This window comes from Sebastes fasciatus, chromosome 19 (assembly GCF_043250625.1).
Source record: "Sebastes fasciatus isolate fSebFas1 chromosome 19, fSebFas1.pri, whole genome shotgun sequence".
Classification (NCBI taxonomy): Eukaryota; Metazoa; Chordata; class Actinopteri; order Perciformes; family Sebastidae; genus Sebastes; species Sebastes fasciatus.
The window spans coordinates 7,306,162-7,330,971 of record NC_133813.1 but is presented as its reverse complement, the minus strand read 5'-3'; the positions used below and the strand labels follow the sequence as shown (position 1 = coordinate 7,330,971).

At 41.7% G+C, this 24,810-nt stretch overlaps 4 protein-coding genes and 1 long non-coding RNA gene across 7 annotated transcripts in view; 3 read left to right on the top strand and 2 right to left on the bottom strand.

The window, feature by feature from the left end:
* Positions 1–205: 205 nt before the first annotated feature.
* LOC141757124 (lysozyme C-like) lies at positions 206–1,300 on the top strand. Its single transcript, XM_074617401.1, has 4 exons — positions 206–371; positions 524–682; positions 937–1,015; positions 1,105–1,300. Exons 1-4 carry the CDS (start codon positions 245–247, stop codon positions 1,169–1,171), a joined length of 432 nt encoding a protein of 143 aa, XP_074473502.1. The 5' UTR covers positions 206–244; the 3' UTR covers positions 1,172–1,300.
* A 316-nt stretch (positions 1,301–1,616) lies between these two features.
* On the top strand, positions 1,617–2,978 carry LOC141757123 (lysozyme C-like). Its single transcript, XM_074617400.1, has 4 exons — positions 1,617–1,791; positions 1,944–2,105; positions 2,401–2,479; positions 2,569–2,978. Exons 1-4 carry the CDS (start codon positions 1,665–1,667, stop codon positions 2,633–2,635), a joined length of 435 nt encoding a protein of 144 aa, XP_074473501.1. The 5' UTR covers positions 1,617–1,664; the 3' UTR covers positions 2,636–2,978.
* Positions 2,979–3,477: 499 nt separating this feature from the next.
* Positions 3,478–4,744, top strand: LOC141757122 (lysozyme C-like). Its single transcript, XM_074617399.1, has 4 exons — positions 3,478–3,645; positions 3,797–3,958; positions 4,166–4,244; positions 4,336–4,744. The coding sequence occupies exons 1-4, from the start codon at positions 3,519–3,521 to the stop codon at positions 4,400–4,402; spliced, it is 435 nt and encodes a 144-aa protein (XP_074473500.1). The 5' UTR covers positions 3,478–3,518; the 3' UTR covers positions 4,403–4,744.
* Positions 4,398–24,810, bottom strand: part of mbd2 (methyl-CpG binding domain protein 2) — a 28,316-nt gene continuing 7,903 nt past the window's right edge. Inside the window, exons 3-8 of one of the 3 annotated variants that reach the window (XR_012591592.1) lie at positions 23,657–23,797; positions 22,967–23,057; positions 22,711–22,888; positions 17,842–17,969; positions 6,532–9,831; positions 4,398–6,398 (exon numbers count right to left, since the gene is read on the bottom strand). Coding sequence is in view for 1 of the 3 variants with exons in the window: in XM_074617397.1 (XP_074473498.1) it covers positions 17,852–17,969; positions 22,711–22,888; positions 22,967–23,057; positions 23,657–23,797 (528 nt within the window). In the remaining 2 variants the exon portion in view is untranslated. Of the gene's footprint in view, positions 9,832–17,841; positions 17,970–22,710; positions 22,889–22,966; positions 23,058–23,656; positions 23,798–24,810 lie in introns of all 3 variants that reach the window. The other 2 variants (XR_012591593.1, XM_074617397.1) reach the window with 2 other exon arrangements.
* Positions 17,979–22,702, bottom strand: LOC141757125 (uncharacterized). Its single transcript, XR_012591594.1, has 3 exons — positions 20,681–22,702; positions 19,572–20,403; positions 17,979–19,527 (listed from the first exon to the last, which is right to left on the bottom strand). It is a non-coding gene; the product is annotated as an uncharacterized LOC141757125 (long non-coding RNA).

Sequence of the window (24,810 nt, the reverse complement as noted above, 5' to 3'; positions counted from 1 at the left end):
TTCTTATCACAGTGAAAACACTCCGCCTTAAACAAACCTGCTCAAATTGCAAAGACAATACCCTCATTGTGAAAAGTCAAATCCACACCTCTTTCAACCGCTTCGTTGGAATTGGACAAAATTCAAAGAAAACAAGGAGTTAGTGTGAAACAAAGCAGCATCAGTGCTTTCAGCTGAACTTCTCGACTATAAAAGGACATTAAGCAGCAGTTGTGGAAACATTCGGTCCAGCAGAAAATCCATCATGAGGAATCTGGTGTTTCTGCTTTTGGTGGCTGTGGCCAGCGCTAAGGTCTACCAGCGCTGTGAATGGGCCCGAGTGCTGAAGGCTAATGGGATGGACGGTTACCATGGCATCAGTCTGGCTAACTGTGAGTATTAGCCCATGAAATATAACTTCAGTTTTAAGGACTATACCAGCCTACTCATTACTTTTCATGTAGTGAAGTTGGCTGGCTGTTACCCAATGGGTTTCAATGCCCAACGTTGACCTTTCAGCGAGTCTGTTCTGTTTCCTCTCCAGGGGTTTGTCTGAGCAAGTGGGAGTCAAGTTACAATACCAGAACCACCAACTACAACACCGACGGATCAACTGACTACGGCATCTTCCAGATCAACAGCCGCTGGTGGTGTAACAACGGTCAAACCACCACATCGAATGCATGCAACATCCGGTGCAGCGGTCAGTGATGAACCACCATACTTAAAACTTTAACTAAAAAAGGAGTGGATGTTGAAGTACATAGGATTTATTGTTTTACTTTTACCGTGGTATCAAATTGATATTGAGAATCGTGGAATTTCACTGGTATTGGTATCAACTACTCAATTTCTGATATCCTGAAAAGTTAGTCCAGTGCCCTGCTCATTATGTAGCACATGCAGTTACATTAATGTCCATTTTTTAAAATACAGATTTCTCTTTTTTTTTCACAGCGCTTCTGACCGATGATCTGACTGTGGCGATCAATTGTGCCAAGCGCGTCGTTAGGGATCCCAACGGCATTGGAGCCCGGTAAGATCTGATCATGTGACTGAGATGTGTTCACTACACAAACCTTCAAAATGTGGAGAGATGGGTGATGTCCTTCTTTCTGGTTTCAGGGTGGCCTGGCGCAATCACTGCCGGGGCCGCGATCTCAGCTCCTTTGTGGCAGGATGTGGTGTTTAACCAACGCCAGTGGAACCAGGTCGCTGTAATCAACATAAAAGTCTCGCATCTTCAGCTGCAGTAGATTAAAACGTTTCTACTGTATGTATGTTTGATCTGACAGGAGTAAAAGCTACAGACGATTCTTTTCAAATCACATGGATGTGAACAAACTTAAGACTTTTGGTAACACAAATACGGAGAGTAAACATTACTTCAAGTCAGGTTGGACACTTTGACCGTGAATAATTTGTCAAGTGTTAAATTGTTATTTGCAGATGAATTTGTGCCAGAGCTCCACCTGGACGTCACTTTGTCCTTCAAAGCAGACTTTCTTATCACAGTGAACAAACCTGCCTGAAGTTCAAAGACAAAAACCCTGATTGTAATTCAAAAGAAAACAAGGAGTTAGTGTGAAACAAAGCAGCCTCAGCAGTTTCAGCTGAACTTCTCGACTATATAAAGGACATTAAGCAGCAGCTGAGGAAACATTCGGTCCAGCAGACAGTCCATCATGAGGAGTCTGGTGTTTCTGCTTTTGGTGGCTGTGGCCAGCGCTAAGGTCTACCAGCGCTGTGAATGGGCCCGAGTGCTGAAGGCTAATGGGATGGACGGTTACAATGGCATCAGCCTGGCGAACTGTGAGTATTAGCCAATGGAATATAACTTCAGTTTTAAGGACTATACCAGCCTACTCATTACTTTTCATGTAGTGAAGTTGGCTGGCTGTTACCAAATGGGTTTCAATGCCCAACGTTGACCTTTCAACGAGTCTGTTCTGTTTCCTCTGCAGGGGTTTGTCTGAGCAAGTGGGAGTCAGATTACAATACCGGAGCCATCAACAACTACAACAGCGACGGATCATTTGACTACGGCATCTTCCAGATCAACAGCCGCTATTGGTGTAACAACGGTCAAACCCCCACATCGAACGGATGCAACATCCGGTGCAGCGGTCAGTGATGAACCACCACACCCAAAACTTTAACTACACAGGGACATTTTATATATCTATTTCATTACTTGCCATGTAATAAACGAGTGGATGTTGAAGTACATAGGATTTATTGTTTTACTTTTACCGTGGTATCAAATTGATATTGAGAATTGTGGAATTTCACTGGTATTGGTATCGACTACTAAATTTCTGGTATCGTGAAAAGTTAGTCCAGTGCCCTGCTCATTATGTAGCACATGCAGTTACATTAATGTCCAGTTTTTAAATACAGATTTCTCTTTTTTTTTCATAGAGCTTCTGACCGACGATGTGAGTGTGGCGATCAATTGTGCCAAGCGCGTCGTTAGGGATCCCAACGGCATCGGAGCCTGGTAAGATCTGATCATGTGACTGAGATGTGTTAACTACACAAACCTTCAAAATGTGGAGAGATGGGTGATGTCCTTCTTTCTGGTTTCAGGGTGGCTTGGCGCCGTCACTGCGAGGGCCGTGACCTCAGCTCCTTTGTGGCAGGATGTGGTGTTTAACCAACGCCAGTGGAACCAGGTCGCTGTAATCGGCATAAAAATCTCCCATCTTCAGCTGCAGTGGATTAAAACGTTTCTACTGTATGTATGTTTGACCTGACAGAAGTAAAAGCTACAGACGATTCTTTTCAAATCAAGACAATTCAAATCTTTACTTTCAATGTGTTTGGTTTAGAACTTTACGTGATGCAACACATCTAATCGGTGAAGAGAAATGTGGAGATTTCAGCTTGTATCTGTTGTTGTGTTTCATTTTAAAAACCAGATTAAAATTTTTATTTCCGCTAATGACAAGTGTTAAATTAACATGAATGTTCAAACAATAAAGAGCTATTTGAGTTAATTGTCTTCTTCATGTCTGTCCTCGTCTTTTGGAGGTATGAGGACAAACTTGCGCACAGATGGACGCAAGTACTTTGCTACTTACACAACGTGGCAGCTGGGCGTGAAAATGACAACTGTGTCGGTCTAAAACAAGCTATGACAGTTGCGTCGCTTTTTGCACCAGGTGTGAGAAAGGGCCCGAAGACTGCTGGCCATTAAACATGGATGTGAACAAACTTAAGACTTTTGGTAACACAAATACGGAGAGTAAACATTACTTCAAGTCAGGTTAGACACTTAGACACCTGGACTTCACTTTGTCCTTCAAAGCAGTCTTTTTTATCACAGTGAACACACTCCTGATCAAAGTTCAAAGACAAAAAAAACCCTGATTGTGAAAAAGTGGAATCTCCACCTTTTACAACAGCTTTGTTGGAATTGGACGAAATTCAAAGAAAACAAGGTATAAGCAGCCAGAGATGTTTCAGCTGAACTTCTCGACTATAAAAGGACATCAAGCAGCAGCTGTGGAATCATTCAGTCCAGCAGACAGTCAATCATGAGGAATCTGGTGTTTCTGCTTTTGGTGGCTGTGGCCAGCGCTAAGGTCTACGAGAGGTGTGAATTGGCCCGAGTGCTGAAGGCTAATGGGATGGATGGTTACCGTGGCCACAGCCTGGCTGACTGTGAGTATTAACCCATGAAATATAACTTCAGTTTTAAGGACTATACCAGCCTACTCATTACTTTTCATGTAGTGAAGTTGGCTGGCTGTTACCAAATGGGTTTCAATGCCCATTCTGACCTTTCAGCGAGTCTGTTCTGTTTCCTCTCCAGGGGTTTGTCTGAGCAGGAGGGAGTCAAATTACAATACCAGAGCCGTCAACAACAGAAACCCCGACGGATCAACTGACTACGGCATCTTCCAGATCAACAGCCGCTATTGGTGTAACAACGGTCGAGCCGCCTTATCGAACGGATGCAACATCCAGTGCAGCGGTCAGTGATGAACCACCACAACCAAAACTTTAACTACACAGGGACATTTTATATTACTATTTCATTACTTGCCATGTAATAAACGAGTGGATGTTAGAGTATATGGGATTTAGTGTTTTACTAGTCCAGTGCCCTGCTCATTATGTAGCACGTGCAGTTACATTAATGTCGAATTTTTAAATACAGATTTCTCTTTTTTTTTCACAGCACTTCTGACCGATGATCTGACTGTGGCGATCAATTGTGCCAAGCGCGTCGTTAGGGATCCCAACGGCATCGGAGCCTGGTAAGATCTGATCATGTGACTGAGATGTGTTCACCGCACGTACCCTTCAAAATGTGGAGAGATGGGTGATGTCCCTTCTTTCTGGTTTCAGGGTGGCCTGGCGCAATCACTGCCAGGGCCGCGACCTCAGCTCCTATGTGGCAGGATGTGGTGTTTAACCAACGCCAGTGGAACCAGGTCGCTGTAATCGACATTACAGTCTCCCATCTTCAGCTGCAGTGGATTAAAACGTTTCTACTGTATGTATGTTTGACCTGACAGGAGTAAAAGCTACAGACGATTCTTTTCAAATCAAGACAATCCAAATCTTTACTTTCAAAGTATTTAGTTTACATGATGTAACACATCTAAACAAAGAGAAATGTGGAGATTTCAGTTTGTATCTTTTGTTGTGTTTCATTTCAAAACTAGATTAAAATGTAATTCGCGGAAATGTTTCCGCGAATGACAGTTGCTAAATTCACATGAATGTTAAAACAATAAAGAGCTATTTCAGGTCATTTCTTCATGTCTTTTTTCATGTCTGTCCTCATCTTTTGGAGGTGTGAGGACAAAAGTTTAAATTGATCTACTGCTTCTAAAAAGTCTGTGCATGTTGCAGTAAAAAAGAAAACAAACTAACATTTGGCCTGTTTTTTATTTATTTAATTGATTTCCTATAATAAATATATACATACATTTGCATGAAGCAAGCATATTTGCCCACTCCCATGCTGATAAGAGTATTAAATACTTGACAGATCTCCCTTTAAGGTACATTTTGAACAGATACAAAAATGTGATTAATTTGAGATTAATTGCGATTAACTATTTTTAACCTATTGACAGTCCTTTGTCATGATATCAGTCTCCTATTCAGTTTTACCCGTGTTATCCTGTGTGTGTGTGTGTGTGTGTGTGTGTGTGTGTGTGTGTGTGTGTGTGTACGTGGGCGTGGCTACTCCTGAGCTTCTGTGGCTGGCTCACCTGGGCATCATCAACTAATCAACCACTGCAGTATATCAACCCCGGCTTTCCTCCTCTCAGTCTTCCTCAGATCTTTCCATCACCCACTGTGGTATCTAACCTCCTCAGGTCAACTAGTCTCTAGTCTTTTTACCCTGAAGTTATTCTTGTGTTAACGCTGTTTTTCCCTTGTGCTCAGATTCAGCTCATCTGCCAGCCACCTCGCTCTGTTTATCAGCCACCTCTTCTGTTTTGTTGCTCACTTCTTATAGCCCAATTAAGTTGATATTCCCTCCCTCACACAGTAGAACAAGGTTCCCCTTTCTGACCTACATTTTACACATTCATCTCGATGATAACTACTGAATTGATGCGATGCAGAGGGGGTCATGTATGTGCATGTAATCCACTTGTACTGTGCTGCTGGTGTGAGTCTCTGGGCCTTGTGATAAATGGACTTTCAGTTGTCATTGACCCGCTCACAGATCACATGACACAGTTTCTCACCTGGAACAGTAACAAAACTCCAAAGTAACCTCAGGTCAGTGAAACAGAAATGTCCATCTGTAGACACTTGGCAGGAACACAACATCTGTGGAGTTTATCATTTATTATAAATTCCTTGGACTAACTGATAACAAATTGAAGTCACTGGAACAAACAGAAAGTTATTCTATCATTAGGTTGAAGGAAAAGGGAGCGGCAGCTTCTGCCTGTTTGATTTCCCCTAAAAATACATTCAATCAATTTGTTTTGATGGAACCAATCAGATGTGGCATCCAAAAATAACCAAAATCTGATTACACACACAAACACACGATGGTATTGTTGTAATGGGTTTTTCTAACCCCTAACCCTATCCCTAAAGCTGCTTTAATTAATATTTGTATATTAATAATGGATGAAATTACTTGTGTATGTGAAATGGGCTGCTCATGGTGACAAACACAGATAATTCTGCTCTGCAGTTCCTCTCAGTTTTACAGTGTTTCAGCGTTTTTTCAGCTTTTCGTTTCATGGTCTGCAATTTTAGTGTTTTGGTTCACTCTCACCGCTCTCATCGTGTAATTTGATATAGTGATAAACCTTCTGTACACTACCAAAAAATCAATTAATGCAGGTTTAAAGCAAGCTGCAACCTCCAGTGCTGGAAAATGAAGCCAACGCAGAAGTGCCAAAAACTGCAGTTCCTCAAACGGCCACTTGAGGCTGGCTCCAAAAGCGAGTCAATCCCCTTCGACTCCCACGTTAGTTGGGTGCCGTACCAGGTCGCTAGCTGTCTTCTCTGCTGCATCACCCGGCATGGGCGCCGGAAGTAGGGGGGCCAAGGGGCCATTGTCACCGCGACAGAGGTCAGCTTGGAAAGGCCCAACCGTGAATTTGACAGCACCCGTTGCCCGGACCTCGCCGCTCCCAGGGCCTTGGAGTTCTCGCTGCGCAGTGCGCCCTCTCTCCCTTTTGGGAGGAGATGGGATTCGCGCGACTGTCAACCTGGGCGGACTGTCTGCGGCGATGTCGGCACCCTGTCTCGTTTACCATGATTATTCCGTGTGACTTTTTGCCGTCAGCATTCATAACGCTCTCACCAAATGACTATGGTCCTATAGACTCGCTATGCCTGTGCCTTGAGAAAGTAAACAATTTGATCCAACAAAATTTCCTTCAATAAAACAAGAAAAAAACTGAAATAATGCTCTTCGGCAATGAATGAGGAAGGCTGGCACTTACTGCTTACCTTGATTCAAGAGGACTAAACACAGATTTAAATTTCCGTGGCCAAATTAAAGCAGTAACAATCATCAATCTGGCATCGTTGCTAAAATGAGAAACTTTGTGTCAAAGCCACATCTAGAAAAGATCATTCATGCTTTTATTTCTTGTAAGGTGGACTACTGTAACACACTCCTTACTGGCCTCCCCAATAACACCATTAGACAGCTGCAACTCATTCCTGCACTGGCGTCAAGTTAAATATAGAATTGATTTCAACGTCCTACTTATTGTCTAGAAGTTACTCAGAGTCAAAATCCAAATGTGATGAGATGGCAACTGTAGCCATATTTAAAACTAAGCTAAAGACTGTTCTCTTTTCCACAGCTTTTAATTAATCTTTTTATGGGATTTTTATATCATTTTATTATTATTACTTCTCTGTACTTTCATAAAAATGTGTCTGTACTTTTGTTTATCTTATTTTATACTCCCTCTTTTTTCCTTTCTGCAAAGCACTTTGAATGACTTCTGTATATGATAAGGAGATATATAAATAAACCTTGCTTTGCTTTGCTTTACTGAATGGGAGCAAATCCCTGCAGCCAGGTTCCAAAATCTGGTGCAAAGCCTGGAACCAGAAGAGTGGAGACTGTTATAGCAGCAGATCAACGCCCATGGTTTTGGAATGACACGTTCGTGGCTGTAATGTTTGAGCGTAAATATATACGCTTCATCATGACCAACTAAAACACCATTACCAGCAGCAGCCTCATGTCTCCAGTTTAACCTCCGCTCGTGTTTTCTGATTCAAAGCACGATCAGAGCTGCTGTTACAGGATGGAAACAGGAATCCCTGGACGAGAGAGAGAGAGAGAGAGAAAGAGAGAGAGAGAGAGAAAGAGAGAAAAAGAGAGGAGCATCTGGCAATGAAGCAAGAATTTAAATGTGTAGTTGCAGTGATCAGAAACTGGCATCATAGAGCCATTAGCAGATGCAAATGAGGGCAGAGCTGGCAGGCTGGTTTGTCTCACTCTGTCTTTAACTCACAAAAGCACCAAACACAACACATCGTCACACATACAGATAAAGTCCAACATCTGGACTGGGAACAGTTTGTGCCAAGAACCTGCTAGAACCAACAACACACTGATGATTTAGCTATTTTTAGAGTCTAACCAGTGGAGCTAAAAGTGTACAATTTGCCCCAAAGGTTGCGCGCTAGAGGAAAGGTCATGGGATCATTAAAATCTAAAGGGTTGGTACTCGTGGGAACAGGAATGTGATCAGGAAATGTCATGACAATCTAGATGGTAGATGTTGAGATGCACTTCATGGTCAGATGTACACTCAAACAGTCCAGCCGTATGTGACTGTTGAATAAGTCATTTCAAAACCACCGGCATTAAGGCTCAGACACGACAAAGGCCGACTGTTACGTCACCTCACTTTGCTTTTGTCTTGGTCAAAAAGTTGCACTCGAACACACCGCAAAGACTACAGCCGACAGCCAACTACCTGGGCCTGCGTGAGATGAAATAACTCTCCACGCCAGCAGGTCGAGGTAGTCTGTATTCGTCATTCAAAAAGGGAAACCGCAAGACCGAGGGACGGCGGATATACAAGCCGTTACATGAAACAAAGCGACGTTTGCCAACCATATTCACACCAATCTCCCTCACCACTTAGCTTCATTCCAGATGGCCATGTCGCTGTGAAAATATCCGTGTATTGGAATGATCAGATGAGATGAAGATGACAAATGAGAAGAGCCTTCTGTGTTTGTCCTCTTGACTTTAATCGTTGGCTTTCTCTTCTCGTGCACTGATTTTGTTTAAGCTGAACATCAGAGGGATTTCTCTCACCGATGCGCAGATTCAACATGCTAAATCGGCTGAAAAAACTGACACGGGCTGACTAGAGCTGACGATGCGGGACACGACACAAAAACTAGGCTGGCCAACTTTAATCTGCTGCTATCAGCAAGCGATCAAACTAGGGGGAGGTAGAAGAGCTAGAAGACAACATATGGAGACAAGGTAATAAAAATATAATTATATTGGTTGTCAACATCATCAGAAAAACAGTCATCTATCAGCAGATTTCAAAAAAGCACCACTGAAACAATGGTGAATATAATCATTTATTTACTCCAGTCCAGGAAATGTACACGTATGTTCTCTCAAGATATAAAACTTGTCTTAAATAAGCAATTGTTCAATTTCATATTCATGTAAATTCTCATCATATAATTAAAAAACCCTGAAGACTTCTTTAAAAACTGACGACAATATGACCACAAACAACCCAAATCATCAAAGAGCACAATAAGTGTTAGTAGAGTTAGCAAGAGCCGTCCAGCAGTTTTGCAATCTGACTTTGGGTTCGATGAGGGCTCAAAAATGCTCTTCAGCATTTTTTTTTAAAATCATTTTTATCCGCTTCATATATAAAAAAAAAAGAAAGAAAAGTAACTGGATTTGAAAAGTGAGACAGTAAGGTAAGCGCTTGTTGAAGTTAGTACGGATGATAAATCACTGAGAGGATTAAAGGCTTCGGTTGTTGCTTTGAGCTGGTAAATACTCAAGTTATTGCTGCTGTTGCTCCTCGCGTTCCTATCAGTTTCTGTTGCCGCCGCGGTCGTGTTGTCGTATTGTAGCTGTAGCTGGTGTTGCTGGTGGTTTTGTTATTCCTGATGCCACTATTGCTGTGGTTGTTGCGCCCATTGTTGCTCTGGAAAATCCCTTTTAGTTTCCAGATGTCGATAGATCCTGAAAATGGTTTCCTTAACGGGGAAGGTTGAAGCAATCGCCCACTGAGACAACAGATCAGTGCAGGTGAGTTTCAGTCTGAGGGTGGTCTGTTTTTTTGGTTTGTTGTGTGGATTAAGAGGATGATGATTATAAACCTGAGGCTGGTGAACAGAGGAACTCTGGAAAGAGAGAGAGAGAGAGAGAGATAGAGAGTTATTGTCACTGATAACAGTTTAGTTTACAGGTCTGTAGTTTGTTGCCACAGTGAACACAGGAGACACCTATAACTAGAGTTGTTCCAATACCGATACCAGTATCCGAAATAAGTCCGCTAGTCTATGCATCGATAGTCTATGCACCGATCCGATACCATCATTTATTAACCCAGAAAAAAAATCAACTTGTTTATCTGGATTATTTTTTATTTCATATTTTTTATATAATAAATTTATGTTCTTTGTAACTGACAAAACTGAATAATAAAAGAAAGTTCTACTGCATTCATTCTCTGTAAGTATTTGTTCACGTTTTACAAAGGGTTTAACCTGAGCCAGGTCATACAACAAAGATAGTAATCATATCACATCCATACATGGTCGGTACTAAACAGCTGTTTAAAATAGCTATATATTTTTTAACACGCTGGTATCGGATCGGTACTCGGTATCGGCCAATACCGCAAGTTCAGGTATCGTAATCTGTATCGGGAAGGAAAAAATGGCATCAGAACATCTCTACTTATAACAACCTGTGGTTCACTCTATTTTTGCCTCAGCTGACTGTTCTTCAAACAGGTTTTAGTTTGACAAAAATAAAAATCCAAAACTCAAGGTCCATTTACTATCTTGTTCTGGAGCTTTCGACCGTATCACATGGAGTTTTGCTCAGTTGGCATTGAGATAAATCTGTTGACATGCAAGCTCAGTTGCTATGACGATTTCATCCAGAGAACTTTTATAGCTTCTTGTCTGTGTGGGCTTAAAGGTAAACTCCATCAGTTCAATGAAGACTACCTGATATATAGCTGAAAGCTCTAGATAAAGCGAGTAAGTGGACCTTGAGTTGAGACTGTTCAAGACTGGACTTTTCGTGTTCAGGTTTCTGTTGTGTTTTCATTATAAAGTTCACTGAAATTAAACTGTTTGATACCATTTATTCTTAATAATATATTAAAAAAGAATTATTAAGTAATGAAAAAGAGTAGTAGTATCAATAAAATCCTAAAAATACCCATCACTAGTCAAGACTAGGTTTTAGGTTTAAGTTTAGAATACGGTTTATGTTCGAGTTAGGGGCTAGGAAATGGATTTTGTCGGAGAGGACCTTCACAAGTATAGAAGTACACACAGTTTTGAGTGTGTGTGTGTGTGTGTGTGTGTGTGTGTGTGTGTGTGTGTTAATGAGCACTCAGGCCTATACTGATGTCTTCTACTAACAGATAAGGTGTGAGTATAATTGTGAGGCTCCCTGCAGAGACCTCTGAACAGAACTCCGCCTCCTCCCTCTTTCCTCTATTAAACCCAAATTGACTCGTTAAGCTTGTCTTAATAAAACCCACTTAATAAAAACAATCTACAGAACAAACCGGTTCTCTGCTGCCTTTCTTCCACCTCCCGCGGAACAATAAACATCAGCCTCTGGACAAAAAAATGTCCAATTAATGTGGAGAGCCTCCGTGCTAATCATTAGCTTCTCCATTAACCCCTCGACACCTCCTCCCTCCTGCTGCATTAATGAGGGGGGCGGGGCTACAATTAGGACCGCTCGTCTGCGGAGGCCTTTTGCCTGCGCGGAAAACATTTTAATTATACATAAAACACCAGAGTGAAGCTCTCACACAGCAGGAGAGCAGGAGATCAGGAATGATATCAAATATTACCATGTTCTCCTCCTCCTGCTGCGCCTCGCTGACCTTCTCTCAGCTGTAGAGCACATTCTGACTCCCGTATTTAGAGCAAATCTCGCCATTATGAAGAAAATGTCAGAATTGACAGAAAGAACAACTGAGTTTACTCCTACTGGGAAATCCTGGTTTTCCAGCAGTCTATTGCGATGTTATAAACCAGCCTTTCCATTTTCAACGTGCCATTTTGGATCCCTCCTTTTTAGTCTCTTGTTTCCATTCTGAATGACGTTTTCTAAGCCATTATTGTGCCATTTGAAACCCTACTTTTAATTTGAATTCCTTTTAAAAATGTGCCATTTTCAACCTCTCCCCTCTGTTCCCATTTGAATCCTCCAGTGTGCCATTTTGAATCCTTCCTTTTTTTCCATTTGAAATCTTTATTATGTCATTTGAATTTCAAATCTCCTATTGTGCCATTTTGAATCTTTTCTTCCATTTTGCTTCTTTCATTGTGTCATGTTAGTCCTCCCCATTTGTTACCATTTTTAATCCTTCATCGAGCGGTTTTGAATACTTCCTTCTTTCCATTTTGAATCCTTCATAGTGCCATTTTAGTCCCCCTCTTTCCATTCAGTCACTCCTTTCTGTTTTGAATATAAAATTTTTCCAATTCGAACCCCTTCATCCCTTCCATATTTACATTTTGATTGCCTCATTCTTTCCATTCTGAATACCTTATTGTACCATTGTGCATCCCCAAGTCTTCCACCCGGAGAATGCAGGGGTTGCTAAAGAAAATGTCAAAATTGACAGAAAAAAACAACTGAGGTTTCCTCCAGACTAGACTGGGAAATCCAGCAGTCCATCCAGATGTTATGAACCGGTCTTCCATTTTCAACATGTCATTTTGGATCCCTCCTTTTTAGTCCCTCCTTTCCATCCTTACTTTAAATTGAATTCCTCAATGTGCCATTTTCAACCTCTCCCCTCTGTTCCCATTTGAATTCTCCGGTGTGCCATTTGGAATCCTTCCTTTCTTCCATTTTATATCTTTATTATGTCATTTAAATTTCAAATCTCCTATTTTGAATCTATCTTTTCTTCCAGTCTGCTCCTTTCATTGTATCATTTTAGTCCTCCCCAGTTGTTACCATTTTGAATCCTTCATTGAGTGGTTTTGAAAAGTGCCATTTTTGTCGCCCTCTTTCCATTCAGAATCACTCCTTTCTGTTTTGAATATTACATTTTGCAATTTCATCCTTTCCATATTTACATTGTGATTATCTCATTCTTTCCATCCTGAATCCCTTATTGTACCATTGTGCGTCCCTAAGTCTTCCACCAGGAGAATGCAGGGGTTGCTAAATCCACCGAACAGACTTTAGGATAAACTCTTTGTTACACTGTTTTACGGTTTCATTGTCTTACGGTTTCAGCGTATTAATGCGTCTGTATCTGAACGTGTTCCTCCTCCAGTGTTTCAGTATTTTCATGTTTCAGTCTGATAATCCTCAGCTCAGTCTTAATTACTCCCTAATAATTAGAAAATCCTGATAATCTGCTGCTTAATCGAAGCAATTCGGCTGACTGACAGCACACACACACACACACACACACACACACACACACACATACTGAGCAGTTATCAGCCTTGTGAATGACTTTGAAGCAGATAATTCTCTGTGTCTCAACATCCACTAATTACCAGCAGCTGAAAAATGCTGCGGGAGTCTGAATCAGCTCCTCTGGAAATTACAAGATACACACAGCTAATAATCACACACACACACACACACACACACACACACACACACACACACACACACACACACACACACACACAGGCGAGTGTGTTTGTGTGTCCGTATCAAACAGTCACAGTCTTTTCTCAGTCAGCAGTGTGAATCTCTAGTCTCGATCAGATAAAAACACCAGTCTGCACATTTAAAGGAACAGTGCAACATTTAGTGAAATCCTTCTCGTCATCCCCAGAGTAAGAAGATAGATATCAGTCTCCTCTCTGTGCGTGACCTTAACGTATAAAACAGAGGAGTGGTGGTGAAAGGTTTAAGGACTGAACCTTTTATTTCTCCTTAACGGCACCATACGGCACTTCAGATTAAGAGGAGATACCCCAGGCGAATAGGGTAACAAAATTAAATAATAGATATCACCATGAAACTTCCCCAGTTGATTACTTACATAAAGGCCATTGTTTTTCGCGTAAGCCGAAATTCGTTTTAACACCACTAATTTCTTTAACGCATTAACGCAACTTGCGATTTTTATAGGTTGTAGCGGGCTCAGTTTTAAAGCTAGAGTGAAGATACTGGTATCATATGAAACTAGAATATCTAAGAAATGCATCGGTACCATGTCATGTAGCTTTTCGCGAAGGAAGTTAAATAACGCTCCAAACTTGTGCTAAATTTTGACGAGGAAAAACTTTTCAAAGGGGTCCCTTGACCTCTGACCTCAAGATATGTGAATGAAAATGGGTTCTATGGGTACCCACGAGTCTCCCCTTTACAGACATGCCCACTTTATGATAATCACATGCAGTTTGGGGCAGTTCATAGTCAAGTCAGCACACTGACACACTGACAGATATTGTTGCCTGTTGGGCTGCAGTTTGCCATGTTGTGATTTGAGCATATTTTTCATGCTAAATGCAGTACCTGTGAGGGTTTCTGGACAATATTTGTCATTGTTTTGTGTCGTTAATTGATTTCCAATAATAAATATATACATACATTTGTATAAAGGAAGCATATTTGTCCACTCCCATGTTGATAAGAGAATTAAATACTTGACAAATCTCCCTTTAAGGTACAATTTGAACAGATAAAAAACGTGCGAATAATTTACGATTAATCATGATTAAACATTTTAATGGATTGACAGCCCTAATAGTTTTATTACTTACTAAGATTTAGCATACAGGTGAAAATGCGTTGATCATCCATATATATAGGAAAGTTATGTCTGAAGTCATTTAGAGACAGTGTCTCCTTTGCATAGTTTAATCAATCAATGCATATTTTGGTCACAATCCAAATGTAATGGATCCTTATCAAACAATGTTTGTTTATGCTATGTGTTTATGTAAAAATATAAATATCAACTTTTAGTATATTTTGCTAATAGTACTTCTGTAAAATTTTGGAAGCAGGTCTTTTACGATAAGTATTTCAACACTGTGGTACTGCTACTTCTACTTTAGCAAAGGATCTAAACACTTCTTCTACGACTGAAACTGATAATGGAAACTCATTTTAACAACAAAATTGGACTTGTAGAAGCAGCATCGGTGTGTGACTGCCGCCTACTGTACATATATGTTTACAAGAAAGAGCGAAGCATGAAGAGTCACAGAGCGAGAGAGAGAGAACGGAAGAAACCAGCTCAGCCATAAAACCAACATAAATAAATAAGCGAGAAGCAGCAATAAGAGTCACAGCAGCAGGAAGCAAACTGAGCAGTCTGAGGTTTCTGCAAAGATTTAAAATGGTTGTTTCAACAGCTAGAAAGCAGCCCAGGAGAGACACACACACACACACACACACACACACACACACACACACACACACACACACACGCACACACTGGCTGGCCGCTGCCCTCTCTCTCTGGTCCAGCTATAAAAACCCATTAGTAATCACTCCTCGACTCTCAGCGGCTCTTTTCGCCCAAACGACTTCCATCCAGCCAATCTGCATAAATCTGCATTAATGGACGATTTTCCCTCCACAGAAAACAAATGTGCTTTAAAAAACGCCTCCCTATCTGTCGGCTTTTAGAGGAAATATCAGAGAGCGGGAACACACACACCATCCATCTGACACACACACACACAATTGAAGCCTCTATTAACAGAAAGGCCTATATCATAACAGATATATCACTACGGCAACACTTACAAAGGAAATATAATGTGAGTGTTGAACTTGACAAACAAATGCTGATGATTTAACTATTTTTGAGCCTTTGCAGTAGTGGAGCTGAAAGTATCAACAGAAAAACAGCTAATAGGAACACAATGTGAGATTAAATAATGAATAAAAAATTAAATGTTAAATGTTAAAATCTTATTCACAGTTAAAGTCATTTTCAGATACAAGTGACTCAACATTTTGCTTTTATTTGAAAAATAAGAAATGCTCTGATATTTGAGAAAACTTCATCCACGATGATTAAATCAGTCCTCTAATTTGTGTTTGAAGAAGCCTGTCTGTCTGTCTACCCAACCCGGTCTTAAAGGAAGGCGGATAAATACCACGACATTATACGGACATCCCACGTGTAATGAGTACGCATTTTAGCGTTTTTGGGTGTCACTTGTACGTCACGCAAACATCTGCAGTTCAGGTTCAGGCAATGAAACCACATAGGGTAAAGTCACAAACGTCAACAAAAACGTGACAATTGTCACAAACATAACTTACAAAACAAATTTCTTGCTTTTTATACTACGCCACTAAGCATTTATACGTGGATGTGTTTACACTGCAGTCAGTACAGGATACATGGCGTACAAAAGACATGCGGAAATCAAGAAAGGCGTAATTATTGTATGCTAAATGCCTTAAGCACTATCGAGGAGTGGAGTGGCTTTCAAGGGAGGCTTGAAGGGACGGACTTTAAGTGTTGCCGACTTGTCGACTTTCTCGCTAGATTCAGGGACTTTTGAAACTAGTGCTGCTCGCTACTTTCATTGGAAAAGAGTTGGCAACACTGCGCTGGGGTTTTCAGTTGGATCATTTTTTTAAATCTAGCGTACTTTTACTAGTTTCTCTAAAGATAATCGACCCTACCTTTAAGAGGATCCTTTTAGCTAGATAAAATCCTGTTGAATCATTTCAGGAACATTTGAAGATTTGGGGCCCAGAACAGATTTCCATGAAATGTACTGATCACATCCCGGTTCCCCAGAGGATGAACCTGTGTTATTTAATGGCCCAATGACCTTTCCTTTATCACCACCCTCAGGATAAACTGCACTACACACAATCTTGGCTTTATTAATAAGAACTGGAGTCTCATCAGATGAAATTATTCTCCTGTCTCTGGAAAAAAAAAACACATTTCAAACTCTGCAGCAAAACCTTTTTACACTGAAAATAGTCTCTGGTCTGCTGTTCTGCCCAGTTGCCACGGTGACATAGAGGGATGATGGATGGATGTATGAACTTCTGAAAGTAAATGTTTTTTAATTCGGTTTTGTTTACAGGCTCGGTGGAGTGAAATATAACCAATAACCAAACAAACTGTAATATAACACACTCACACACACACACACACACACACACACACACGTATCACATTAACCATCAACACACACTCCAACAACAAGCCCCCAGCACATAAATCAAACACACACACCTACACACACACACAAAGTCTGCTAGTCTGCTGCATGGCTGAGTTTCAATCAGACGGCGGGAATCCCATCAGCATTCACAACAAGTCTCACCACACACACACACACACACACACACACACACACACACACACACACACACACACACACACACACACACACGCACACACCAGACAGGGTTTCTGACAGAGCAGATTGGTTCAGCTTTTGCATCGTTCAAGATATTTAAAGCTGCGATCTGTAACTTTCCTCACGTTTAAACTGCAGCGCAGTCATTCATATCATGTCGAGCATACTTTAGTAGTCAAACTAAAGTTATTACTAAGTTACTAATTTAGTACTTCTGTACTTTAGTAGTTCAATAGTGTCACTTGTGTTTGTTACATTTCATCATATGAGGATGTCCACAGACTTTTTAAACACCTTCACGGTGACTTTTCTTTTCCTTCTTTACCCCGACAGATATTTCATCTCGTTTTCTTATATTCTGTTTCAGACTGATGTGCACCTCATCTCGCCTGCCGGAAAGCAGGTTGTGTTACTATGACAACTGGCTAATGTTAGCCATCACCTTTCCAAACCTATTTGCAGCTCATCTGCACATTTGAGAAGGGGTCTTTAACATGTTTAATACTTATTTCTTCCACTGGAACCTGTCTGGTCTGTATGTGGATGTAAATAATGGAGGTTTTATATTTGGAAGACTTTCCTTGAGCAGAGGAAAGCGATTTAAACATTGTTGCGCCAGGCGAGTAATTCTCATTGGCCTGAATAGGCGCCAACTTGGGGTCCTGTATCCAGTTCTTATTATACATCCATGGGCCCGTGCAGTTGCTGTACAGCAGCCCAAAGAACCCAAAGAAACTGTGAAACTAAAATCATGATGAGACCACAGCAGTGTTTTTTCTTTCTGCTGCTCACTACAGACACGATTATTAATACCACAGCTCCTCTCTGCTTTACCTGTCCGTCTTCAGACCGTCTTCCCCTCCAGCAGCTCTTGGGTGTTTTCGGCGGCCCGCGCCAAACCGTCGGCCATCAGAGCCTCCTCCAGACTCCTCCTGGCCTGGATCACTTTCAGCTCCTGCTCCCTGCACACACACACACACACACACACACACACATGCAAACACACACACAGAGTGAAATGTCTGTAGTTTTGGAATGACATGTTCAGCTACATACATACATACTTTTGGCCATATGGTGTATTTTGCTCTGAATTAAACTGTTTGTGGAACCGACGTCACCGCCCTGAGGCTCCACCTCTTACTGACCAAAAATAAAAAGGAAATAAAGAAGCGAGTTGACCTCAGCGATTAAAAACAGTGTTTACACATGTTGAGCTGTTAAGAACGTCAGCAGGTCGAGGTGAACTCAGACCACTTCGTCCTCTCAGTCCACATCAGCTCTTTAAAGTAAACGTGTGTGTGTGTTTTGTTTGTTTTTGCTGCCACAGACACGGAGAACATGTCAGCCACCTTTTGCCAAAACCAACAAAAGCCATAAAGAAACATGGAGAAAAGACAGAATCAGCCCCATCTTCTCAGACTAAATCTGGATTAATAAACAGCCAGAGAAACAACGAGACATGTAATACAAATACGCTATTTGCTTCTGTTAAAAAAGGGACAATTTTAAAGGACAAATAATGAAAAATTAATACAGTTTAATTAAAAACAAAATTAGAAAGATTGAAAGAATGCTAAGAGATAAAACAACCGCAAGTGAAAAACAAAATTCAAGAAGGCTCATAAATTAAAAAAATGAGAGATGAGAGGGCAAAAGAGAGAGGGGGGGGGGGGGGGGGTGAGAGATGTGTAAGAGAAGGGGAGATGAGGAAGAGGAGGAGGAGGGAGAGGAGAGGAATGAGAGCGATTTAGGATGACAAGCACATTCGACTGAAGAGAGAGAGGAGGGAAGAGGGAGAGAATTGGAAATTAATGGAGGGGAGAGATAAGAAAAGAAGGAGGAGGAGAAGAGGGAGGAAGGCTGGAGGGAGGGAGGAGATATAAGAGGAGAGGAGACACAGGGAGGGGGATGAAATGGAAAGAGAGAGAGAGAGAGATGGAGATGAAAAAAACAAAAGAAGGTGAAAGACAAGAATGCATGCTTGGAGGGATGGAGCAATGAGAGAGGGATGGGAAAACGTGGGGATGAAGATGGAATGAAATATTGAAAGAAGGAGGGAAGGAATGAAAGGAAAGCATAGGGGAGGAGGAAAGGAAATAACAGGAGGTAAGGAGAAAAGAGAAGACTGAAGAGGGGATGGACAGAGTAAAGATGGAAAGGAGGAGATATTGGAAGAAAGGAAAGGACTGAATGATAAAGGAATAAGATAAGGAAGGAGAGAATGAAGGGAATAATGGGAGAGAAGGAAAAAGGAAGAGCAGAATTAATAAGGAGATAAGAAAAGGTGAGAGGATGCTGAGGAGGATGGAAGGAAGGGATGGTAGGAGTGAAAAGGTAAGGAAGGAGAGAAGAAATCGTGCGAGAAAAGAAAAGGGAAGGACGGAAGAAGGGAGGAAAGGAGAAAGAGTAAAGAAGGAAATATATGGAAGGACTGAAGAGGAGAGGGAGGATGTAGTGATGTATTCCAGTGATTCTGCTGTAATGGCTTCGGCCAGCTGTTCTCTGCTCTGCTCTCTACTGGACACACACACACACACACACACACACACACACACACACACACACACACACACACACACACACACACACACACACACACACAGTCAGTCGGTGTGTGTCCCCACAGTGCCCCCTCCTGTCAGGTCCCACTAACTGTCTATGTGGTTTACAGGGACTCTGATCACAGGACTGATCTTATCTTCTTTTAAACTGTATTCAAGCAATATACTGTATGATTGTCAAAACAGGGTGAGAGGTATATATATAGTATTTTTAATTCTCCATCTGCATGTCCCATGGCTGCCAATAACTACAATTACCGCCTGGCAGTTGTATGCCTGCGCCAAACCAATCAAGTTGCAGTTTACATACAACTTTCATAATTAGCATATGAATTCTTGAGTTATGGCCAAAAACAAGTTTTGTGAGGTCACAGTTTGTCAATGCAGCTTTTGGTTTGCTGCTGCTGGCACACACAGCCTGGCAGGTGCTGCATGTTTTTCACTAAAGACATCTAAACTTCTATCACAAAGCTGGATTTGTATATATTTGGATCTGTTGTCTATTTTATCTGTATATATAGGATGAAAATGAGCATTCTTGCTAACTCCTGTATGTTTACATCCTGTATTTTATACTGAAGCCTATCCCAGCTGACATCAGGCGAAGGCGGGGTACACCCTGGACAGGTCGCCAGACTATCACAGGGCTGACACATGGAGACAGACAACCATTCACGCCCACATTCACACCTACGGGCAATTTAGAGTCAACAATTAACCTGCATGTCTTTGGACTGTGGGAGGAAGCCGGAGAAAATTCACGCTAACACGGGGAGAACATGCAAACTCCATACAGAAGGGCCCCAAGCTGAGTTTGAACCCGCCCCTGTCCCTATCAAATAAATAAAATAACCACCAAATTCTAATCAGTTCATTCTTGAGTCCAAGCGGACGTTTGTGCCAAATTTGAAGAAATTTGCTCACGGCGTTCCTGAGATATCAAAAGAATGGGATGGACGTGAGGTCACTGTGACCTTGACCTTTGAACACCAAAACATAACATAACTTGAGTCCAAGTGGTTGTTTGTGCCAAATTTGAAGAAATTCCCTCCAGGCTATTCTGAGATATCACTGGAATGGGACAATTGTGAGGTCGCAGTGACCTTGACTTTTGACCTCTGACTACCAGAATCCAATCAGTTCATCCTCGAGTCCAGGTGGACATTTGTGCCAAATTTGAAGAAATTCATGCAAGGTGTTCCCGAGATAGAAGAGATATCGCATTCACAAGAACAGACGGACGGACAACCTGAAAACATAATGCTCGGCTCTGTCCTCCGACTGCCGCCAGCGCGGAGACATAAAGACGAAATTGAAAAAAAGGAAAAAGAATGAAACTTGACAGTCAGACTCCTCGAGCTGACCGGAGAAACAAACTTCACTTTTCCTCCATCAATCATTCATCAGTTTTTGGATTGACTTTGTCCCTTCAAGCAGCTGCTGGTTTCAGTTCATTTCTATGAAAATTCAAACTCTCAGTAGAGAGAGATAATCCATCACAGTCAGTCTTTCAGTCAATCTGAAACCTCAGATGTTGACGTGTCTTTGTATGCAAACATGACAGAGACGGTTCGCATCACCAAACAGTGATGGAAGAGCCGTAGTAAGAAAGGCAACATTGACATTTTAGAAAAAAGCATTTTGAAATTCTTAAACCTGCATTAGGAGGCAGTGGAAACAACACAACACTGCTATAACATCACCTGTAAGTTGATATAGTGAACCTGATAGCAAACAGCTGCTTATTTACACATCCAGCAGAGTCATGTTCGTTTCCACCTGATGAGTCTAAGTCCAATATTCACATTCTTTTAGCTCTGTTTTTGGTCTCCACCAACTCCTGAGGGAAATATCTGTCTCTTTAGCTGCTAAATGCTCCACTAGAGTATGTTCACCTGCCGAAAACAGCTGCCTGCCTTTATCTTCGCTAAAACCTTACTATTTAAAACACTTCGGACTCGCACGGACGAGTAACTGTGCCTGTGCAAGCGTGTGACTGTTTATGTGAAAGTGTTTTAAATAGAAAGGTATTAGTGAACATGCAAGTTAGCATATGACTAGATCATGTTCATTTTGGCAGCTATTTTAGATTTAGTCTTCGTCTTAAAATTAAAATGCTTATTAGTTTTAGTCACATATTAGCCATTTTATCCTTCATAGTTTTAGTCTACTGTTAGTCAACGACAACTAAAAATGTTTTAGATTAGTTTTAGTCACCGAAAAGTCATTACTTTTTAGTCAAAATGTTCTTTTATTTTTTTAATTTAATCGTAGTCCTGTTTAGTCATCAGATTATATTGAACATTTCTGTTAAGTAAGCTAACTTATTTCATATAAAATTTGTCTTCTCTTTCACTGATGATGTGTGTGAGTGTTTGAGACAGAGAGAAGGGAAGAGAAGGTGGAAGCTGACAAAAATAAAGTGAGATATTGGTAAAGTTTTATGTTTTTAAACTACATTTCAGTCTCGTCTGTTTGAGATCGGCACCGTTACTGTTTAATGCCGTCGGTGCCGTCGGTGCCGTCGGTGCCGTCTCGCCATCGTCTCGTCTCAGGCGTGGAAAATAGGTCGTTGACAAACATATTTCGTCATAGTTTTCGATAACGAAATGAACACTGGACTGGATAAATGAGACTTGGATTATACACGAGATATGTGAGTTTGTAAACAGATGCTTTGATATAGTTTTGCTATTGTTAAACGCGGCCCCCATTTACTTCAATTCATCAAGACTATTCTCCGTTTTTGGATTCTTCGTTCACCGTGGAGGCTTGCGAGAAAAATCAAGTTTCCTCAAGAATTCAAAGTAACACGGGGTGAGTAATTGATACAAAAATGATCATTTTGGGGGTGAAGTATTCCTTTAAAGTATCTTAAATGCCTCCATGAGCTGAGTGTGTTGATAAGTGGGACAAACTACAATAACTGACTTCCTGTTGTATCTAGAACACCAGCATGCACCTGTCCCTTTATCACCTCCAAGAAGCAGAAACAAATAAAACACATTCTTCTTTTAAAAAAATGTTGATCGCAGTGACAAAATATACACATCATTACCTGCTGAATTGAGTGTTGAAAGAGTGGAAATAATGACTAGTATAAGACACAAAAATGAATTCTGAAGACTGTGTCTCTCACCGGATGTGTTCGTCAGTGACGGTGAAGGCCTTGCAGAGCGGTTGGGACGTGTTCAGCCAGATGGCCGGGTTCTTCTCGACAGCCACAGACGACTGTCCTGTTATTGGAGCAGAGCTCATGTGCAGAGCGCTTGCGATGGCCGACAGCAGAGTGTCATTGCTGGAGTCCGGACCGACGCCTGCAGAGAGAGAGAGGTCAGGGGTCAGAGATGAGGACTGGAGCACGGTGCGTGTTCAGGTTCGTGATGGAGACTTACTCTGCAGGCCTTTGGGCAGGTCCATGGACCGCAGGACTTCTTCCGTGACGTCTGATGGCCGCAGACCTTTCAACCTCCTCTCCCAAAAGAGCTGCAGGCAGACAGACGACAGAGAGGGTTGAATATCTGCTGTGAACTGTAAGATCTCTTTAGTTTATGTTTAGTTTCCATCATTTCAGCTTCATTGTTTTCTGATCGTCTCCTTGCCCGTTCTGGAGTCTGCTGTTAAAATGCTGTTAATGCCAAACAAACACTTGACGCTGCTGCTTCAAATTAAGAGCTTTTGAAGGGCAACCGCTGGAAGGCTTTTACTGTAAAGCAACTATAGCAAGTATTTTAAGTGGATCAGTTTTAAGTGATGCAAGGATTAACCGTGGAATTAAATATAACCACAACACCTTTCCTGCTGATCCTGGAGAACTGTTTCATCCTCTTTCACAACATCCAACTCCTCTTCCTCCTTCCATCTTCTTATTTTTCTTTCCTCTTAATCTACACTTTCATCTCTCTCCTTCGCTGCCTATCATTACACACACTGTGTGCTGCTTTTCCCATGACACCTCAGCACCCTCTAGTGGCCCCAGTCACCATGACAACGTGGTTTCCTCCAGCGTCTCTTGTGTAACAGCCTGACCTCGCCCTCAGGCATTACCATGGCGACACCAGAATGTGTGTGCGTCAGCCTCTCACCTGTCTGGGCTGCTCGCTAGCTCTCTGCAGGTCTGCCTTCACCTTGTTGCCGGGGTGACTCGTAACCTTGGTAACGGGCTGTTTAAAGATGGACGCCGTCTGTCTGATTGGCAGGGATGTGTTGAGGTCCGGTTTACCTCCCTGGATGAGACAGAGACAGAGTCTGTGTGTGGGTGACATGTTTTCTTTCCCGTTGCCTTTCCTTCTATCCTATTTCCTTTCTTTTTTTCCTCCCTTCCCCTCTTTCCTTCCCTTGCTCTTTGCTTCCTGATATCGTTCTTTCCCTTCTTCCTTACCTCCTTCCTTCCTTCCTTCCTGGTCTGGTTTACCCTCCTAAATGTGAGACAGAGCGTGATAGTAAACCTGTAACCTGTATATGTGTGCATGCATGTACGTGTGACAGTTGAGTTTAAACTCGACCTTATACCAAACGACTTTTCAAGCGATTTCACTGTCGCAGACATATTTCCAATGTCAGAATAAAATCAAAGAGTTTTGCTAGAGTCGTGGCGCGCTACTGTGATCTCGATCGTTTAGTGTAAGGTGGTCATAAAACTCAGTCTGAGCTGTCTTTAAGTCAGTCTTGATAATCCAATAAAATCAAACAAGTTTAATATTATCATAAGCTCAATGACGTGAACATTGTCAACAACCAATAGGTGCGCTCTCTCCAGCACCAAAACAGGAAGCAGTAAACGGGGTAGAAAGTAAACATGGAGAAACCATGGATGTATATAAAGAGAACTGGATAGAGCATGGAGGCGGGCTCCCATTCAGTCCAATGAGAGCTACTCAGATGTGTATGATGTCAAAATGACTCGACTGTCGAGTGATAAAGTACGAGGATCATCCGGCGGGCCCATGGAGCAGGCGCAGTAGCGTTTCCTTTAACCCCGCCTCCCAGCTCTCGGTCTGGGTCTCATTCAAATGAACGGAGGAAGGAAATTAACTCTCTTTGAGGACCTTATGATTTAAATAAGGGCTATTCATGTGTTCGTATACTGGGAAGTTGATTCCCCCAGTCTTCGCAAATTATTATCGTCCGTGACTAAAAACTTAAGACACATTGTCTTTAGATGTGACAGAGTGTCAGTCTCCTAGTGTTTGGTAGGCGTAAGCTGAGGTTACACAGACAACAACAGGAAGTGTTGATG